The 22,063-nt window shown below is 37.4% G+C and overlaps 1 protein-coding gene across 1 annotated transcript in view; it reads left to right on the plus strand.

Moving 5' to 3' along the window:
* Window positions 1–10,252: 10,252 nt before the first annotated feature.
* Window positions 10,253–22,063, plus strand: part of LOC139949528 (structural maintenance of chromosomes flexible hinge domain-containing protein 1-like) — an 88,275-nt gene continuing 76,464 nt past the window's right edge. The window contains exons 1-2 of the mRNA XM_071947905.1: window positions 10,253–10,501; window positions 20,612–20,690. Of these exons, the coding sequence (XP_071804006.1) occupies window positions 10,334–10,501; window positions 20,612–20,690 (247 nt within the window). The 5' untranslated portion in view covers window positions 10,253–10,333. The remainder of the gene's footprint in view (window positions 10,502–20,611; window positions 20,691–22,063) is intronic.

The following is a 22,063-nucleotide window of genomic DNA, read 5'->3' on the forward strand; positions in this document are numbered from 1 at the left end:
CAAATCATAGGTACCTCCATGAACAAATCCATAGTGACCGTCAATAAACGCGCCGAGTTACTCGACCAAAGGCTCGTAAGAGACTGGTATAATATCCTCCTCAACAATAATCATTTGTACTAAATAGCAGAGGAGAATTCCGACTAAAAGGCTTGAATAGTCACAGCCAATACGCAGAGTTTATCTGCATGCCATTAGAGCCATTAGAGCCCCACCCCCCCCCCCCCCCCCGAAAAACAGAAGGACATAACATTATGGGAAAGCCTATCTGGAAACATAATAAAAAGAAAATGAGGTTCGCTTGATTTAAAAGTGAAGGTACAAAGCAGTTGCCTATTACAGTATATTTGTTTATTCGTATTTCTTTAGTCGGACTTATTTGAATTCATTTAGCGAAATCGACTGATCATGCCTCTTCAGGTGCGGATCCGGGGGCACGTGCCCCCCCCCCCCCCCCCCCGGGTAAAATAAAAAATTAACAAAATAAAAAATATTATACTGCTTAAAATTTTCCTCAAGTGTGTGTGGTGTCTTTTCCCCCAAAAGCAGGATGGATTTCTTTTTCATTCTATGCCTATCAAATTGTTTCTTTCTGCCAAAATCAATATTTCATGATGTGTCACTTGTGATTTGCATAAAACATAAGCGTTTGAAACCTGACGTGCCAATTTGTCCTGGATAATATAAATATTATGTCGTTCTGGCATTCAAGTGTAAAGACTACACTGAGATTTAACTGTATTTTTTTTTAATGAATATGCATGAAACCAGATCTATTGCTGCGACCAGATCTAAACGCGAGATTTGTGGGATTAACATTTTCTTTGAGTAAAATTAGAAGATTGGTATGGATAAGAAGAGCTTTCCGGTACACAAAGGCTTGCTTTTCACCCCTCAACGTGCCAAAAGCTCAGAGCTTCGCCCGCTGGACCCCACCGGGCTTCACCCATGGACCCCACCATCATTGTTACATACATTTTTCCAGTAAACTTACAAGATTTATATGGATCTGATTTCCCAAAGGAGTGTGTCTATAATTTCTCTGTTTTGGGCACATGGAAGCATGGTTTTTCACCCCTCAAAATGCAAAAAGCTTATGAGGTCCCGGAGGCGAAGCCCCTGGACCCCCACAAGGGCTTCGCCCTTGAACCCCAAACGTCGATGTTACAGAAATGTTTCCAGTAAACTTACAAGATTTACATGGATCTGATTTCCCAAAAGAGTGTGTCTATCAGGCACATGGAGGTTTGATTTTTTCATCCCTCAAAATGCAAAAAGCTCAGAGCTCCCGAGGGCTGCGCCCCCTGGACCCCCACCAGGGCTTCACCCACGGACACCACCATCAATGTATGGATCTGATTTCCTATAAAAGTGTGTCTATTTCTCTGTTTTAGGCACATGGAGGCATGATTGTTCACCCCACAGAACGCCAAAGGCTCAGAGAGATTACCCCCTCCACCCATTTTTGGTTTACCCTCTAAGCAAAAATCCTTGTTGCGCCGTTGTGCCCCCCGGTTTAAAAAATCCTGGATCCGCCCCTGCCTTTACGATAACTTATAATCATGAGCAAAATCTACAGTCGAATCAGCTTTCCTAAACTGAATGATGATTTTGTGTCACGAAAAATAATGACGATACACTAAACTGAACCGTTGAGTCCTAAAGAAATTGGACTCGACTAAAAACGAAATTGAATGGCCGAATTCAGAAAATTTGAAACGCAGTGAACAACTGGAGAGGCAAACAGCTTTAGTTCGAACGCATGGAAATTAATTTGGCTGCTCATTTTGACCAGTTTGAAAAGAAGAAAAAAAAATATATTTATATTGATTAAGGTGCCTTTGAACACTTTCGGTAAACAGTGTTGTCCAAGGCCCACACGTGTATCACAACTTATATATATAAAATAACAAACCTGTGAAAATTTACAGGCTCATTAGTCATCGGATTCGGGAGAAAATACCGGGAAACCCCACCCTTGTTTCCGCACGTTTCGCCGTGCTTTTTATATTAACCTTTTACAGCGTGATACAAGCAGTAATTTCCAAGTGACATGCTTTCTTCTAATTTCTTTTTTCCCTCATCAATAAACCCACTAGAATCACCGTCGATAGCTCCACACTGATTGACAATATTTTCACAAATAATCTAGCTGATCATAACTCTGGTATTTTGATTGATGATAATAGTGACCATCTTCCAGTCTTTACCATTTGTCAACAATTATAATATTCCTATTAGGGAAAATTTGAATTGTATGGAACGTGACTTCAAGGATATAAATATCCAACGTTTTAATCATGGGTTGGTGACACTGACTGTAATTTTATTCACTCATTCGCTGATGTAAATGAATCATACTCTGCTGTTCTTGATTTTGTTGGTATTCCCATTCTGTCGACAAAGCAAGAAACCTTGGTGTGACATTTGACAAATCTTTTGCCATGGAAAAGTTTGTCAATACAAAATGCCGTTCCGCCTCGTTTGCTCTACACAAGATCGGACAAATTCGCCAGTTCATAAATAAAACTACAGCAGAAAAGCTCATCGATGCTTTTGTAATTTGTCATCTCGATTACTGCAATAGTCTTATCTATGGATTGCCCGACTCACAGCTCAGAAAAATCCAACTCATTCAAAACTCTGCGGCTCGTCTCATCACCCGGTTAAGAAAACGCGATTCAATTATATACTTAAGCTTTGCAATCTCTCCATTAGCTTCCTATTCATTCTCGCATCATCTTCACAATTCTCCTTCAAACACTTTAATGCAGTCGTGGAAGTACGAAGGCCCATTAGCGCCAGTAAAAAATAAATTTCAAATCCGTAATAAAGGATTCGCAATCCGTTATTACGGATTAGTAATCCGTTATAACGGATTCACAATCCGTTATTACGGATTTGCAATCCGTTATTACGGATTAGTAATCCGTTATTACGGATTAGTAATCCGTTATTACGGATTAGTAATCCGTTATTACGGATTAGCAATCCGTTATTACGGTTTAGCAATCCGTTATTACGGATTAGCAATCCGTAATTACGGATTACTAATCCGTAATTACGGATTGCTAATCCGTAATAACGGGTTACGAATCCGTAATAACGGATTACTAATCCGTAATAACGGATTGCTAATCCGTAATAACGGATTACTAATCCGTAATAACGGATTGCTAATCCGTAATAACGGATTGCTAATCCATAATAACGGATTTGAAATTTATTTTTTACTGGCGCTAATGGGCTTCCGTATGGAAGTGGACCAACTTACCTGAAAGATCTACTAACTCCATACACTCCTACTAGAAACCTCCGTTCTGCTAACAAAGACACCCTCGTTATTCCTAAAGTTACCACCAATGGTCAACGTAGTTATCAGTTTGCTGCTCCTCACTTATGGAACAATCTCCTTCTACACATCAAAAAAGCCACCACGATCTCAAGTTTCAAGACTCTTCTCAAAACATATCTAAGTTAAATCTTCATATGCTTAATTATTCTTTTGTTTTCCTCTGAGCGCTTAGAGACTTTCTTTTGGAGGTGTTAGGCGTTAAAGAAATACGGTTGTTGTTATTATCATTATTATTTAAAATTATACGATTTTTACTTCCCACAGGTTAAAACAAAATGTAATTTTAATCAAACTAAATTTCCTTGGTTAACTGAGGGCCTTTACAATTCAATTAAAAGGGAAAACAAATGTGTGTATTCTAAATATAGAAATACTCTCACTGGTTTAATTAAAAACATTATTTGACTACCAAGTGCCATCAGCAGAAAAACAACATCAAAGGTACTTGGAATCTTATCAAGACCATTTCGCCTTATTTTGTACAAAATGGTGATAGGATTTACGATGATACAGTTATTGCAAATGCTTTTAATGATTACTTTGTAAACATTGGTAACACAATCTAATGGCAACCTCCCTCCATCGGATACATTGTTTAGCTCTTTCCTTGGTGACAGATGTTCACGTTCCTTATATTTAAATCCCATTACCGAGCCTGAAATTGTTGATGTCATTAACAAATTCTGGCTGGTAAGGCTCCAGGGGTCGATTTCACAAAGAGTTAATCCTAACTTAGGACTAGTCCTAAGAGATATCAAAAACGTACAGCTAGTCCTAAGTTAGGACTATGTAACTCGTCCTAAGTTAGGACTAGTAACTCGTCCTAACTCGAGATAAGACTAGTCCTAACTCTTTCACAAAGAGGTTGGGACGGTGTAGCTCTTTTGTTATCAGGCAAGTAAGGAATGCCCTTGCGAAACCTTTAGCCACGGTCGTCAATAAGTATATTTTTTTCTTTTTCTTCTGGTATATTTCCGGATTATTTAAAAACAGGGAACAGTACCTATCCACAAAGGTAACAGTAAGAATGAAACGTGTAACTACAGACCCATCAGCATTTTATCGATCTTTTCTAAGACCTTTAAAAAGCTTGTCTTCAGCCGAATGATGTGTTTTATAAACAAGCATGGTCTTTTGTCTCAATCACAATATGGCTTTCGGGCTAAATGTTCCACCGAGTTGGCTATTCTAGATGTTCTCAGTGAAATCATTGATGTAATTGAAAAAAAGGCATTTTTCTGTGAATGTTTTTCTGGACCTGTCCAAGGCTTTTGACACAGTCAACCATGATATACTTCTTTCCAAATTAGGTCACTATCGGTGTGCGTGGATTGGCCTTGGACTGGTCCAGGAGTTACTTATTTAAAAGAAGGCAGTTTGTCTCCTATAACTCACATCATTCCGCTGAAGAAAAAAAAACTATTATCTGCGGAATCCCTCAGGGAAGGGTGCTAGGGCCTTTGTTATTTATTATTTATGTTAATGATATTTGTAATTCTTCGGATAAGCTTTCATTCTGTTTCATTGCAGATGATACAAGTTTATCGTATAATCAACAGAATGTTGATCAGGCCATTCAAAACTTAAATGTTGAACTTGTCAAAGTTAACAAACGGCTCTTGTCGAATAGATTGTGTGTTAATTTACTCAACTTGGACAAATTATATTATTTTCTCTGCAAGACACCACACATATCATCAAGATGCTCCACTTATTTTATCCAAAGTCAAATCTACTAAATTCCTTGGCATTATTATTGATGAAAATCTCTCTTGGAATGATCACATTAGTAGTTTGTGTACTAAAGTGTCAATGAATGTTGGAGTCATGAGCAGACTAAAATGGTTTCTTCCCAAACACATTTTGGCAACACTTTATAACTGCTTTGTTCATCCTTATTTTAATTATAATGCGCTTCTCTTGCCTGATGGGGCTCATCTACATCAGGTTGTAATAAATTGTTTTTGTTATAGAAAAAAGCAATCCGTATTATTCATGGTGCAGGTTATCTGGAACATACTTCCCCACTGTTTGCCACATCAAGTATCTTAAAATTTGGCGATATTCATTCTCTTAATGTAGCAAATTTTATGTTTAAACACTCTCGTAATTTGTTGCCACATAAACTTCAAGGCTTTTTTTTGCTAGTGCTTCAGTTCACACTCATCAGCAAAGGGAATCTTTATGTGAAACAAAGTAGAACTGAGTTTTTAAATTTTTATAACCTTTGTTGTTTCTCTCAGTTGTGATCCTAACTTGCCACTCAGCAAGTTCAGTTTCGTTTGTACCAATTTATGTTATCATGCCATTGTTTGTTTTTAAATGATTGACATATTAAGCTTAAACTTCTGTTTATACAAATTTGCCTAATGTTTATTTTGTTTTAATTTATTTATTGTTCCCTTTGAAATTGTGTGATCTTTTGGTGTTCGATGTTGGTGTTTTTTATACTCTTGCCTCCAACTCTCTAAATGGGAGGGATTAAAATGTATAGGCGCAAAGTCACGCCCCTTACCCCTCCTTAGAGCGCGGAAAAGCTTCGTACAATAGTCTTCGTTCAAGGCGTTTTCAACGTACATTTCACTTTCGGTTATAGTTAGTCTCTCATCTACAGTCGTCACTATTTCATAAGTTCATATTCCTCAACCACATAAGCTATTTTGACAATCTATACATCATATGAAAGGGCTTTACGTACTTCACAAAAATTGATATGTTTGTGAACTTTTCTGATCTGTTGACCTGTTTAAACCGGAAATGACTGTAACATTCTTTGAAGAGGCGTTAATAATTAATGGCTTTTAGGTTGAAATCATAAATATACACCCTTGATGTTTTACCATCACAGCATACATGCAGTTTGACAAAGGTCTGGGCCCAATTTCATAGAGCTGCTTATCGGTAAGCAAATTTTTTCGCTTAACGAAGCAAAAATAATTGCTTAAAACCATTCGGATTCCATGCTAAACGTACGTGGTATGCTTTAAATGTGCATCTTTCAAAGCCAGTGTGTCTGCCAAAACAAAAGTTCGACTAAGGTTAAACTTGGTGTATTGTTAATCAGGGACAACACCGCTTGAAATTGTAGTGACGTCATGATGACGTCATCATGTTGTTTTTGTTGACAGTTTTACAAATTCGGACATAATTTTGTTATATATCTTGAGAACAAAGCAGCTGTAATACATGCTATTGTTACTTTTTCACCACGCTTGTTTTGGTGTTTGATGTTTGTGCAGTGCCTTCAACGAATTTCAACACTCTAAATGGGAGGGGTTAAAGGGTTGGTCTGAGGATTGTAGCTGGGCAGCTACCAATTGGTTTATTTAGGGGTAAATATTTTGGGTCATGAAGTGGATTGGTCCCTGATTGCAGTCCTAATTGGATCAACTTTTAATCCTTCCCATTTAGAGGGAATACTAGCATAAACATCTCCGTTTTTGTGAGTAAAGATTTAAATTAAGTGTCATTTTAATTATTATTGTAAATGTTTTACTCCGGATTTTCAATTATGTAATTGTTCACCTTCCATTTAGAGTGAACAGTTTCATAAACATCTCCGTGTTCTGTGTGTAATAATAGATTTAATGCCATTTCAATTATGTTATGTCACACTCCAGGTTTTTTATTTTTGTGACTGTTCTTGTTATTCTGCTGCTTTAAGCAGCGACTTGAATATACCTGAATAAACCTTTGAATTTAATAAAATTGTATATAGACTGTCCGGTGCCCCTAGCCTATTATAACGTTTCGTGCATGCAACCGTTCGAGTCCCACCTGGTTGAAAAAGCCGGGTAATATTGGTGAAGAATTTATCAAGTTGGCGCATTTTGAAGGTTGGGGAATGATACAAGTTGAGTCCCATCTTAATTCGTTTAAATCACCCATAACAGTTAATATGATTGCAGACATTAAAGTGCGGATACTGTCAACTGTGTGGGTCTCAAAAGTTCAAAAGTTGGATTTCCAAAAACTAATGGGAGACGGAAATGTATAGATTTTGTTTAGTGAGGATCCGTTTGCCTCCGGAGTCAGAGGTTCTGGTTCGAATTCCGAGCGGGTTCACAATAACCTGTTTACAAGTTAGTCATTATAGATTTTAAAACTGACGGGGGACGGACAATAATATATAATATTATCACTTCAGGGGTTTTTCGGTTGCATCAGGAGTCCGGAGGTCCCCGGTTTGAATCCGCGGCGGTCTCTAAATAGACACATTTCTTTTCACTGATCGGGGACGGAAATTTATCAGTATGAATCCCAGTACAAATATTTTTCGGTTTGGTCCGTATATGCCTCTGCGCTGCAAGAGTCGGAGGTCCCTGGTTCGAATCTCGGGATTCTCGGGTGGGTTTTCATTTTTTTCATCATGGTTTGGGTTTACAAATTTCTGTTTACAACTTAAATTTCGAAGCTGAAGTGGGACGAACATTTATGGAAAATATCCATCAGGATTTTCAATGGTCGAGTTGATCGATTCGAATGGAGGTGCGGCGTTCGCCCCAAGAGTCGCAGGGCGGCCCTGTGGATCTAAAATTGTATAAGGTGGATTTTAAGGTTAAAACTGATATTTTTTAATTTTTTTTAATTTATTTTATTAATTTTTTTTTTTTTTATTAAATTTTTTTTTTTTTATTTTTTATTTTTTTTTTTTATTTTTTTTATTTTTTTATTTTTTTTTATTAAATTTTTTTTTTTTTTTTATATTTTTATTTTTTTTAATTTTTAATTATTTTAATCTAATTTATATTTTTTTTTTTTTTATTAATTATTTTTTATTAATTATTTTATTTATTTTTTTTTATTTATTTTTTTTTTTTTTTTAATTTTCTTTTATAAAAAACAACTCACTGTATAGCTTCGTAATATCCATTTTGTTTCTGCATTATAATGCTCAGACGGCAGTTCATTCCTGGTGGGTATTAAAGATGGAGCCTGCTATAAAGCTGAACGCGAAGCCTTTTACGGCCTTGGGTCCGGGCCTAAGGGCTCGGGAAAATTTTGCATTCTAGATGCTCTGAGGTGCAATCTAAGGCCAATAAGAGGTATACAGAATGGCACAGAACATTGTAAAATGTGAGCAGCAGTAGAACCTTTTGAGTTAACAGCATCTTCAAGTTCGGATCTATGAACCAAGTTTTAGGGGGGAAATCTGTGAGAGAGTGAGCACATGAGTGTGAAACCTTTACGGCATGGGTCCGGGCCCGCTTAAGGGCCCGGGAAAATTGTGCATTCTAGATGCTCTGTGGTGCAATATTTAGGCCAATAAGAGGCTTACAGAATGGAACAGAACATCTGTAAAATGTGAGCTTTTTGGGGTTGACAGCATCTTCAAGTGCGTGTCTTTGAACCAAGTGTTAGGGGGAGGGAATACTGTCAAAGAGTGAGCACGTAAGTGTGAAACCTTACGGCATGGGTCCGGGCCCGCTTAAGGGCAGGGGAAAATTTTGCATTCTAGATGCTCTGTGGTGCAATCTTAGGCCAATAAGATGCTTACAGAATGGAACAGAGCATCTGTAAAATGTGAGCAGTAGAATCTTTTTGGTTAACAGCATGTTCAGGTGTTGGTCTATGACACGAATTTTAGGGGACAAGTCTGCCAAAGAGTGAGCACGCAAATGCGAAACCTTTACGGCATGGGTCCGGGCCCGCTTAAGGGCCCGGGATAATTTTGCATTTTTAGATGCTCTGTGGTGCAATCTTTAGGCCATTAAGCGGCCAAACGAAACAGAACAATGGGAATATTGTGTTCAAGTGCTCCACAGTTCCACAGTGCAAAACATGAGTTTCATGATAAAGGTGGTCAAAAGACACGGGGAACAGTTGATACTGTGTCCCCCACCCTTCGAAAATGGGGTGGGGTTCACGTTCCTTCCACTCTTTCAGGGGGGAGGTGCAAATCTGTCAACGATGGACCATGCGTGTGGGAAGCCTTTACGTCGTGAGGTGCGGGCCTGATTAAGGGCCCGGGGAGATTTTGCATTTTAGATGCTCTGTGATGCAGTCTATGGCCAATTTTGAGGGGGGACATTTGATATAGTGTCCCCCACCCTTCAAAAAATTGTGTCATCCTTTGCCAACAGGATTAATGCCCATATAGGGACACCGGGTTTCGTCTTACACAGGGCAAAACTTGGGCTTCATGATAAAGGTGGTCAAAAAGGTGGGCGGGGGGGCGGGGGGGGGGACATTTGATATTGTGTCCCCCACCCTCAAAAAGGTGGGGGAGGACATGTCCCACCCCTGATTGACGCCCATGACCTTGGACACTTCGTACCTTCTCACGAGACACTTCCTACCTTCGTACTAATTTGGGATTTCTGCATCGTTTATGATTTTTTTTTGTGCTTTGTGATCGGATGATTATGAAATAAAAGCAAACAAACCAACTGTTACTATTTTGTTGGGACACCAAGGAGCCATTTTGACGATTGCATGATTGTTTGACTTTAAAATATTTGTAAAAAATATTGGCGGTTATTAACTTATACAAAATATTAGTTTCACATTAAAAATGACATTCACATACTCAAACAAAAATTATAATTCATTAAGTAGCCTATTATTAATTTTTTTATCTCAACGAACTTTACATTATTGAGGAATACACATTTTAATGGAGGTACGAAGTGACTAAGTTGGATTTTTTTCACTAGGATTCCACTAATCTAATTGGTCCATGCATTGCTCTATGGTCCATGGAAGATCCGGAAGTTGGTCACGGGTGGTAGTTAGTGGTACACCGACAACTTTTTACTGGGGATTGACCCCTTTGGAAGGCCGCATTAACTTATACAATTTATTATGTTTCTCTGTTAATCTCAAATCTAAACAGTACAAATTTCAAATAGGGACCTATCCGGGATACACGGACCACCGGCCTAGTTACGCCACGGCAATTTTTTTATAAATAATTAAATTTTTCTAATTATTTATTTCAACATCCGGGAGCTTGACGACCCACGCGTGGCAAATAAGATGGCGGCCAACTCAAAGTCAAAGACTTTGGAAGCTGACAGCAAAACCTTAGATGAAGAAGACTCCGTTGTGTTCGTTTACGACCGTCGAAAGGGAAATGATCCAGAGCGACTAATCCATCTAGGAGGCATATTTAATTATCAGACATTCAAGGAACGCATTCGGCAGGTGAGGTAGTTTCTTTTTAATAAACAAATGCTGGGATTTTAAAGGTCATGGGATGGGATGGACAGGACATCCCAGCCAGGTGGTAGGTGGTGGGAGAAGAAGTTGCACCCGCGGTGCAATGTGGCCTGTGCTGTGCGACCCCTTCTTGGTACTACTATATGCAGACAGACAGACAGACAGAGGAACATAAACATTGTATTGTAATTTTTTCCCGTCTAAACAAAGGTGTCGGGACACTTCGTACCGTTGCCACTTCGTACCCTGGATGGACACTTCGTACCTTTTCAAGGTACACGTACGAAGGGACTTTGGACACTTCGTACCTTGTACACTTCGTACCTTCTCACGAGACACTTCCTACCTTCGTACTAATTTGGGATTTCTGCATCGTTTATGATTGTTTTTGTGCTTTGTGATCGGATGATTATTTAGATAAAAGCAAACCAAACCAACTGGTTAGTGTTACTATTTTGTTGGGACACCAAGGAGCCATTTTGACGATTGCATGATTGTTTGACTTTAAATATTTGTAAAAAATATTGGCGGAAGATGTTGTCCTTGGCAGTAATTAATTTCACATTCAAAATGACATTCACACACTCAAACAAAAATTAAAATTCATGATGTTTTATCTCAACGAACATTAAATTATTGAGGAATACACAGTTTAATGAAGGTACGAAGTTACTCACTTTGTACCCCGCCCACGGTACGAAGTGACTAATTTGGACGGTTGAAGTGTCCCGAAGGTACGAAGTGTCCAGGGTACGAATCGTCAAAGGTACTAAGTGTCCGACATCCCTATTGCCACTATAAATTGATGGGGCTAGACGAGTTCAACTACAGTCGAGAGCAACCTACTTTGTAATGTCCTCAACTCAAGGCAATTTTGCCATAATTTTGCTATCAATCATGACAATTATAATTTTTCCCAATAATAATATGTTAAGGTACTGCTCGACGAAAAGGACTAAAACTAGAAATTTAGAGTTTGTTTTAGGTGTTCGGTTTCCGGGAGTAAAAACCTGGTGTAAAAAAATATTCCACCTTGCTTTGTTCTCAAGATTTGTACTCAGTTCACCTCAGTCGAACATTGGTTTGGCATACACACAGCTTTGAAAAGTGCACCTTTAAAGCAATACCACCTGACACATGATGACCTCATCAAGCTAAGACTGTACGGATACGTTGCTATTATGAAGGAGCTTATGTATACCAATTTTGAAACAATTGTCACAAACTCTGACACAAACATCTAGTAAAAGTGTATTTTTAGATGTATATAAGCTGCAGCTAGAGGGCGCACTTATTTTTGGTGACGTCATCAGTAGTGTTTTTTTTTAACCAGACCTTTGCCAGACTTGTATGCTGTGATGGTAAAGCAAGAAAGGATGTATATTTCAACCTAAAAGCCCGTAAATAACGCCCTTTCAAATCATTTTTACAGTCATTTCCGGTTTGAACAAAAGGTCAAGAAAAAATCACCAACATGTTAATTTTTGTTAAGTACGTAAAGCCCTTTCATATGATGTATAGATTGTCAAAATGGCTGATTGTAAATTTTACGACTGTAGAATAGACTAACTTACCGAAAGGCAAATGTACCTGACACCATGTTGAAACGCCTCGAACGCAGACTAAAACGATCAACATGTGGCGCAGAGCGTGACTATGCTCCTCAATACACCGCATACTTACAGGTGGTAACAATGTACATGTAATTGTAAAATCTTTACGCGTAATCAATGGGGGAATTTTGTAGTTCTTTATACATGAATTTTAGATTTTTCAACCTCAATTTTGAACTGGAAGACAAGATCAAAATGGGGTCATGTCTGCAAGGCGTTTACGGAGTTTTTAACGACCTTTCCGATGATGTGTCGATTGTAGGAATCCATCATGTAGATCAAAAGTTATGATTTTTTGAAATAATAAACTTTGAATTTTCATAACTCAAGAATTGATGACGTCATCATGACGTAACTACACATTTTGCTTCTCCTAATAAATATCTAACTATGTGCGAAGTTTCAAGTTTATACGAGTTTGGGAAAGTTGTTTCTATTAGCGGACAAGGGACGCTGAGAAGAAGAAGAAGAAGTATGAAGAAAAAGAAGAAAAAAACGAACAAAAATAAGAGGTGTTCCGGGCCGTTGCCCCGAACACCTAAAAAACAAAACAAAAATAAGAGGTGTTCCGGGCCAATGCCCCGAACACCTAACTAAAAAAATTCCTACCTATAGTGTACTGTAACAGTTTACTTTCTATTTGTTTTTTATTTAAAACGAATGTTTAGTGCATTTAAATTGTTAATTAACTTTTATTATGATTTTTTAAGTTTATGAAGTGCAAATATTAACAATTTTAACTACAAAAGATGTTTTTTAATGATGGTGGTGTGCGCATTACAAGTCTTATTATTATTATTATTATTATTATTATTATTATTATTATTATTATTATTATTATTATTATTATTATTATTATTATTATTATTATTATTATTATTATTATTATTATTATTATTATTATTATTATTATTATTATTATTATTATTATTATTATTATTATTATTATTATTATTATTATTATTATTATTCCTGGTTTGATTGGCAGCATAGCTTCACAGCACGTTGTAAAACCATTACATGGTTCTATGTAAAAGAAGTAGTTCGGTCTCATTAGGCCTATTCATCAAACATAGTCCAACTATTAAATAAGGGCAAGGCACTTAAATAAGATTCATTATTTTCCTGCAAGGTACATAGTTGGACTATGTTTGATGAATAGGCCTAATGAGACCCAACTATAGAACCATGTAAATAATAATAATAATATTTAAAATTTATATTGCGCACCTTACATACAAAATGATCAAAGGCGCAGAACACATGTAATGGTTTTCGACGTGCTATGACGCAATATGCTGCCAATCAAACCAGGAACAATAATAATAAGAACTAGATCTAATGTGATTGTAAACAATCACACAGCTGTTCCTGAAATGTTTGTTAATAATAGTTTTCTATGCTACATTAAAATACACACATTACAACTCTTTGACATGTGATTACCTGGTCTTGTATCTGATACTAAATCAAAAGAAGCTTTAACACACACAAAAAAGGTCAACATGGCGCCATGGTCATTATGTTGAATAAATTTAACCCCAGTTCAAAAATCGATTGTGTAGTTCTTGTGATAGGATCCCACTTCCGGTTAACCAGGAAGTAAAGGTCAATACTGGGTCACGGAAACCCATGCTTGATTTCCAATGCACAAAGAGTTCATAACTGAATTTTTTTTTAAAAATCTGTTGTGTAGTTCTTGAAATAAGGTTCCACTTCCGGTTGACCCGGAAATAAAGGTCAACATAGGGTCACACCTACCCGATGCAATTGTCCAATGCCAAAGGAGTCCGTAACTGGAAAAAGTCTGAAAATCGGTTGTGTTGTTTTTGAGATAAGGTCACACTTCCGGTTGACCCGGAAATGAAGGTCAACATGGCGGTCACAGCTTTCAAAATTTAATACATAATGCCTAAGTAGTTTATAACTGAAAAAAGTTTGAAAATCGGTTGTGTAGTTCTTGAGAAATGGCCCCACTTCCGGTTGACTTGGAAGAAGAGGTCAAAATGGGGTCACGGATTTTCCCCAACAAAATTTAATGCCTAAGGAGTATATAACTAAAGAAAATAATTAAATCGGTTATGTAACTCCTAAGATATGGTCCCACTTCCGGTTGACCCGGAAGTAGAGGTCAAATCGGGGTCACGGTTACCCGAGGCAATTCTCCTATGCCTAATGAGTCTAATACTGAAAAAAACTTCTAAATCGGCCGTACACTTCTTGAGATATAGTGCAGCAAAGAAAAACTCATTAAAGCTTCTAATTAGCATAAATTAACATGTGATGACGTCACAGTCTTAAAATTGTGTTTTTCGTACTAATAAATTTCATAAGGTACACGATGGTATGCAACTTACCCCAATCCAATGCCGTTTACAAAATCCCAATTGTGTATTGCACTAACCATAGGGAAGATGTATCAATGCAATGATCAATGCATATCACGTTGTACCCATGATGCCAAGATTTTTAATTAATCATTAATTATTGACGTACTTTGACTGATTTTAACAAACTGAAACATCTCTTATTAGAATCAATAAATTTTTCAACACAGAATATGAAATTTTGAAAACAAACAGATAAATTAGTTTTAGGTTACTGTCAATTATTGTGTTTTTGACTTGTAAAACGTTTCCACTTTTAGCTCCATATGTTTTGTACACAGAAAACAAAACGCGCAAATGTATGACGTCATGATGACGTGACTGAAATCGTTAGGCTGGAAGTCTTATCTACACTTCAAGACAAGTCCGTAACCGAAAAAATAATTTGGATTGGATGTTTAATTATTGAGATATGATGATAACAATATTGCCTAATTAAATATTCATACAGCTGTCACGTGAATAATTAATTAAGAATGTTAATCTAATTAAATCTAAAAGTTAAGTTAGGCAATATGCTTTCATATGGTATATGATTTGTCTCTTTCTGATATTCGTACTAATAAATTTCATAAGGTACACAATGGTGTGCAACTTACCCCAATCCAATGCCGTTTACAAAATCCCAATTGTGTATTGCACTAACCATAGGGAAGATGTATCAATGCAATGATCAATGCATATCACGTTGTACCCATGATGCCAAGATTTTTAATTAATCATTAATTATTGACGTACTTTGACTGATTTTAATAAACTGAAACATCTCTTATTAGAATCAGTAAATTTGTCAACACAGAATATGAAATTGTGAAAACGAACAGATAAATTATTTTGAAGTTATTGTCAATTATTGTGTTTTTGACGTGTAAAACGTTTCCACTTTTAGCTCCATATGTTTTGTACACAGAAAATAAAACGTGCAAACGTATGACGTCATGATGACGTGACTGAAAGCGTTAGGCTGGAAGTCTTATCTACACTTCAAGACAAGTCCATAACCAAAAAAATAAATTGGATTGGATGTTTAATTCTTGAGATATGATGGGAACAATATTGCCTAATTAAATATTCACACGGCTGTAACTTGAATAATTAATTAAGAATTTTAGTCTAATTAAATCTAAAAATTAAGTTAGGCCATAAACTTTCATACGATATATGATTTGTCACTTTCTGATAATTATAATTTGACATTTGACAATTTTAAAAGTCAAGTGTTAAGTCAATACGATTTTGAGGAAAGAAAGAATAATAATAATAATAATAATAATAATAATAAAAAAATAAAAATCTCGACGATTACAATAGCTGTTCCGACTAAAGTTCGGAAAAGCTAAAAATAAAATCTGGACGATTTCAATAGCTGTTCCGACTGAAATGTCGGAACAGCTAACTAGCGGGATGCCGCGCTTCCCGCTAGATGATGAAAATCCTTTACACAAATATTTCGAAATGTAATGTGGGTGAGGGTGTTATACGCCTCTCTTAATATTTATGCATGGCGTCATCATTCTAACCCAAAATGAAGCTATTGCGCACGTCCGCCACTACTTGCAGTGGCTGCGCGCCCACCTCGTTTTGGGTTAGACAACGTACCTTATACATACTTCTAGAAACTATAAGGCTCCCCCGTGAGCCTTATAGGGGTCTAATATTTTGGGCCTCCTTAACGCTATACGTTTTTCAAATCAGCGTTGATAGGTGAAAGTTTCACGACCGTTAGCCAGCAATAACTAAAGTTTCTTTTGTACTACACTACCAAAACTTTCCACACACACTCAATATACATTAATAATGCTTGCATTTCCTTTTTTGTTGAGTGAAATTTAAAAACATCGTCAAAAAATGACATTTTCTGCTCGGTACTCACTGTTGTAGATCGACGAACTGCCGAGCCGCTGGCGGCCGAGTCGAACTGTGAAAGCGGTGTTACAAGGCAGTGCAGCTGTGCGTGGGTGCTGGCCGTTTACAATACCCGCCGTTCACGCATAAAGCTTGCACGCACTGTGGCGGCCATATTGGATTTGGGATTTTGAGGCATTATGGGACATTTTTGAGCTTGGCATACAGCAAATGCGAGCTCAGCACCCCTCAATACCCCTAAAAAACTTGTATGCCATAAATTAACACAATTTGCCTTCAGGGTTGATTTGTTTTTTAAAGTTTACCCAGTCTATCTTTGGCCCTTTACTTATTCATCGCGATTTATGGAGCGTCACGTCCCACGATACATAGCGTTGTTACAGCACTAAATAAAGCGACTTTTCGGAACATGCTGTGTGCAAAAAATCTAATCTATCCTACTGTTTTTTTACCACCGCTGTTTTTTTTTCTTTCTTTTTTTCGGGGGGGGGGGGGGGTGGTAAGAGCGTAGGCCTCTTTTTAGTTTATTCTCATCTGAATTTGTCCTGTAAACTTTCTGGTCAATAGGCTGCGCGGGTACACTAAACGTGAACGTGAACGTCAACAAGTGTATTGTTTATTGTCACTTTGGGCTTATTGCATCTCGCGAAATTTCTGGCCGTTTATGTTCGCGCTGCTCTAGGAACAAACCTCCATACATCCCATATCTCTGGAACCCTATATCGTACATTTGACTAAATAAAAACGGTAAATTCGTCCTCACTCCTTAATTTTCTCTAACTTATTTCACTTTCAGAAAGCATGTCAAGTTATTTTTAGGGTTTGTTACGTCCAGTTTGGGTCAATTTTGTAATAGACAAACTCCTAAAAATGTACCCCATTCAGCCGCATCGGAGGGCTCTTTTGTTAACATTATCTCCAGTAACCAACCCGACGGGCCGATTGCTAAAGTAGGCTACAAAATGGATTTGGCAAAATGTACATTCTGAGACCTGACCGACACACTGCTCTAACCAATTTTGTGAATGGACTTATTCAAAAGGAAACTTAATGTAGTTTTGCTCCACAACTTTGACTAAATGCAAAGTTCTTTTTTACAGCTACAAAGCAGCCTTTGACGTACGTGTATAAGTTTCACAAATCCGGGCTAAAAACCCATTTGTTTATCAGTTTTCGGTTCAGCCTGACGATGATACATGCATCTTTCTTTGCATTCATCGTAAAAAGGGCCTTTTAAAAAGGGTCGATACGTTACAGAGATAACTTGATCCAAAAGAAAGATGTGACTCCAGGAGAACTCTCCCGAGGCTGTCTACAAAGATCGACGGGACCTTTAAGACCAAAACTCGGCTAAACATTCCCGGTTAAGACACAGTAAATAAAAGCATTCTAGGCATTGCGCTAACTTTACATATGAATTCTGGGCCCCCTGAAACACCATTACAAACAGCAAATGTATTGAGTTTACTATCGTGCTGTTGTTTACTTCAGAGAGTTGAACCGCCTCAAAAGGGGGGCACAAGTAGTGCCTTAACCATCGATATCCAGCTTCAAAACAGCCTTTGACGTACGTGTATAAGTTTCACAAACTTCCGTGATGGGGTAAACTCTGAAACTGCTACACTATACCTCCATGAACAAACCGTATTCTAAAATGGTATTCATGTACTCATTTGAGTTTACTGACAAAAAGAATCAGAATGTGTACACTCTCTTCTTGTAAATAATTTGTTCTATAAAAATAGTGTCCATAGTTAAAAAAATGCAAGATACGTTTTGCATCAATAGTGCAATTTCTGTATGGAGATTTATTGTAAGTCCAATCGCCACCCACTTTCAACCTAAAGTGGTCCTACGGCGACCTCCTTCACCAAGCAACAGGTGGCCTGTCTCAAACCAGACAAAGCAACACACCACTCACAATACACTGACCAGAATGTAAGGAGGTTGGGCTCGATTTCACATGCTTACTTTATTTGTGTAAGCCCCCCCCCCCCAACCCCAAAATGTTATTAATAAACACCTTTCAGGCTCCTTCCAACCTATAGCCCTACCCAATGTTTCCAAATTATAAAGCTTTCGTTTGATCCCATCCGCCTTGTCCATAATTCTCATGCCGTAAGATTTCTAGGAAGTCTGGTAACAACATCGACCAGTGGTTGACACATGGTCGCCTGCGAAACATCAATCTGTGAGTTTCTTCATTCATTCAATGCAAATTCGTGAGATTTGTTTCGGTTTTGTCCTGGCATCCAGCCTCTTCGACCACAAAAGTAACCCGACCAAAAAGGGCGGATCGAATGGCGGGTGGGCGGGCAAGGGGCAATGAGTGAACCAATCCGGAGAGCCATCTGCGAAACACTGTCCAATAAGTCACCTGTCAGAAAGAATTCTAGGAAGTCTGGTAACAACATCGACCAGTGGTTGACACACGGTCGCCGCCCAAACTTCCTCCAATCAGATGACTCGTAAGTGGGAGTTTGGGTCGGGGTTTTGTAGACTTGCAACCCGACGTCTGAAACGACACAAACGTGTTGCATTCCACACACACAACCGTGTTGATTTCCACAAGGATGCCATGCCACTGGACCTTCTAATTTCAATCCAAGATGGCACGGGTTACGCTTTTAATAGTATAGATAAGACTTGCATGCGCACATATGTCCACCCTGCTGCGTGTTCAAGGCGCAGTAAAACCAAAAACAAAACAAACATCAAAACAAAGAAAAAAACAGACACAGCAAAATTAGTCCTTGAAAACCTGTGACATAAGATAAGTTGTGAGAAGAGGTTTGAATTTTGTGGTACAAAGACAAGATCGAAGATTAAGTGGTAGAGAGTTCCAGATGCGTGGCGCAGCTGAAGAAAAAGACCTGTCACCCCATGAGTGTCGTGACTTGGGTTCAATGAGGAGAAGCATGGAACTTGATCTAACACTTGGGCGAACCCCTTTTCTTTTCGATAAGTGCACTGGGGGTTTCTTTTCTTACACAATCAGAGGCTTTAAGACTTACATCCCATCCAAAGGACAAAAAGTGTCTTTCTTTAAAATGAAACAGCTGTCACAGGTGTCAGGAACACCAGAATTTGAGTCGGGTGAGCACTCTCAAATCGCCAGGATATGACATGCCAAGTTTTTCTAGAAAAGTTTGTTGTTAATCGACAGATTGAAAGAATTAAAACCCATTACACCACAATAAACACACAAAACTTATAATTAAATCTAGTTTACTGCTCCATGTTAATGTTTTATGTATCTATTGAGCCTGGCCACTTCAATCAACAAAGGAGAATACTCCATTGCTTAAAGGGGCACACCGGCTCACCGTTTACGCAATTTAGTGGTGTAGAATCAGGAACTAAATTGGGGAGTGTTGTCTTTTTAGCTATTATTGACGATGCCTGTGCAAAATCATACTCTCATAAATGGAAATATGTTGACGACTTAGCTTAGGGGAGGTACGTTCGTAATTTTTTTTTAAATAGGCTTAATAGGTCAAAAATGCTTTGAATACCAAAAGAATTTCAAATTCAGACGAGTAATTTAAAAAATGTTATTAACGAAACAGCTACATGTATGCATTGTATGCATTTGTGCAAAAATGCAATCATTGCTAGTTTTGTGTTGTTTTCTTGTTCAAATAATTTATTTATTTTATTTTATTTAATTTATTTAAATTTATATAATTCTGTATTTATTTTCCTTACTTTTTGTTTTTCCGATAATGTTCTGTCTTGTGCTAATTGTAACTTGGTGTGTTTGTATTGGTTGAATAAATAAATAATAATAATAATAATAAAAATAATAATAACAATAATAATCGTTTACCGCTTGGGTTTTTCTGTGCTCTTCCTGACCACTCACTATTATCTTTCTCTATTTATAGATGTCCTCTCATTTCACTGCTTACGTTTATGTTACACTTGCATGTTCTTATCCATTCATGTTTGTCTTGTCATTTACATGTTCATGTACATGTATCTAGCCTTCGAGAAAGACTCTACGTCAGGCCTGTAACTTTTTTCAAAGAATATATGTAGAATTGTATGTTTTTTAAGCAACTCTACAGAGTTATGTGGCTTATTATGATGTGAGTGTACAACCATGCATAAACTTTTCCAGGATAGTAACGTACAATGTACCAACTGCTCAGTGATGGTACGTGTACATTATTTCAAATGCTATTTTTATGTGTGTTATTCTTTAACAACATTTTTTTTTTTTTAAGGAATTTAACATAGGAACAACCACTCACATTGTGATTGCTACAACCAACAGACAAGAAGTTAAAGATGACAAAGGATATGGTGAGTTCATAGGTTCAAAGCCAAGAGCATAAATTCTTGAGCTTGCGTTGGCTTTTAAATAATAGAAAGAAAAAAGTGGTAAATTATAATATATTAAGCTTTTTGACCTTGTTCATTTAAATGTCAGCCTTGCATTTTGCTTACAACAAAAAGTCATGAAAGTAACAAATTGTAATAAAATAACACAGGGGAAACTGACTGGGTAAATTTTAAATAATTTGGGGGGATTCAACCCAAAATTATTTAAATATCAGTTGAAATCAACCTGCAGCCGATTTCCTGGAACTTTGCGAAACTGTGTAAGTCCGATTGCGCAACGTTTATGGCGTAAGTTGCGCCACAAATTTATGTTCGAGTCTCACCGTTCACGAAAGGTATGCCACGTCTCAAAGTGGTGCAAGTGCCACAAAAATGGCGCGCTTACGAACTCGATTTCTATGGCCAAAGTGCGCATGTTAATAAGCTGCCATTCACAACATGTTTTGCGGAGGTTAGCGTACGCTATTCCTTTTTTAGCGATTCAGTTTTGCGAAATATGTTTGTTTCTTTTAGCGGAAACAAAACAGAAAACACTTTCCTGAGCCATTTGTTTCAAGTATGTTTTACATTAAGGAAGTGGCACAGCTGCGCAACATTTACTTGGCGTTACTTTATGACATGGCACAAGTTACAAACTACTTTTGTGAAATCGGCTGCTGGGCTTGATTTTTACATTGGACCACTTGCCTGAGGCCAGTGATTGCAGTTTCAGACTAGTAAGCTCAAAACATAACCAGACCGGACTGGTTTTGAAGATAAATCAGGTGGTCTGGTCTTGTTTTTGTCAATTTAATTCAATGACAAATGTTGAGTTACAAATGTCTTTCAATCCTGTTGAGTATCACCCAAAAAACAGAAGAGATAAGGCCCTAAATCTTTTCTTAGTGTTTTGTTAAAATGAAACAGTATGTCAGATGATAAAACAGTTTTCTAATTTAGATTCTAGTTTCTTTTTATTTTGATTCTGGTCTTGTGAATTCAATCCTGGTCCAGTAAAGATTCTGAAGGGTCCTGTCGTTGATTTTACTAAACTCTTCCTAACTTAGGATTAATCTTAGGACTTTGAGGACGATTTAAGTTCTGTATCCATTGAGGTTAGGACTCATTGAACCCATCCTAAGTTAGGACTTGAAGTTACTCGTCCTAACTGACTGGTGATAGGATTAATCCTAGTGTTTTGTGAAATCAGCTGCAGGGATCTACAAATGGATTTTTCCCCCAAAATTTCAAGCCATGCCCTGTTTTTTAATAACTAGGGAGGTTCATTTGTAATGTGGTAAAAAGTTTCTTTGAATTGAACTACTTATTTGTTGATAATTATGACACCTTGTGAC

The sequence above is a fragment of the Asterias amurensis genome, chromosome 17 (assembly GCF_032118995.1).
Source record: "Asterias amurensis chromosome 17, ASM3211899v1".
Lineage (NCBI taxonomy): Eukaryota > Metazoa > Echinodermata > Asteroidea > Forcipulatida > Asteriidae > Asterias > Asterias amurensis.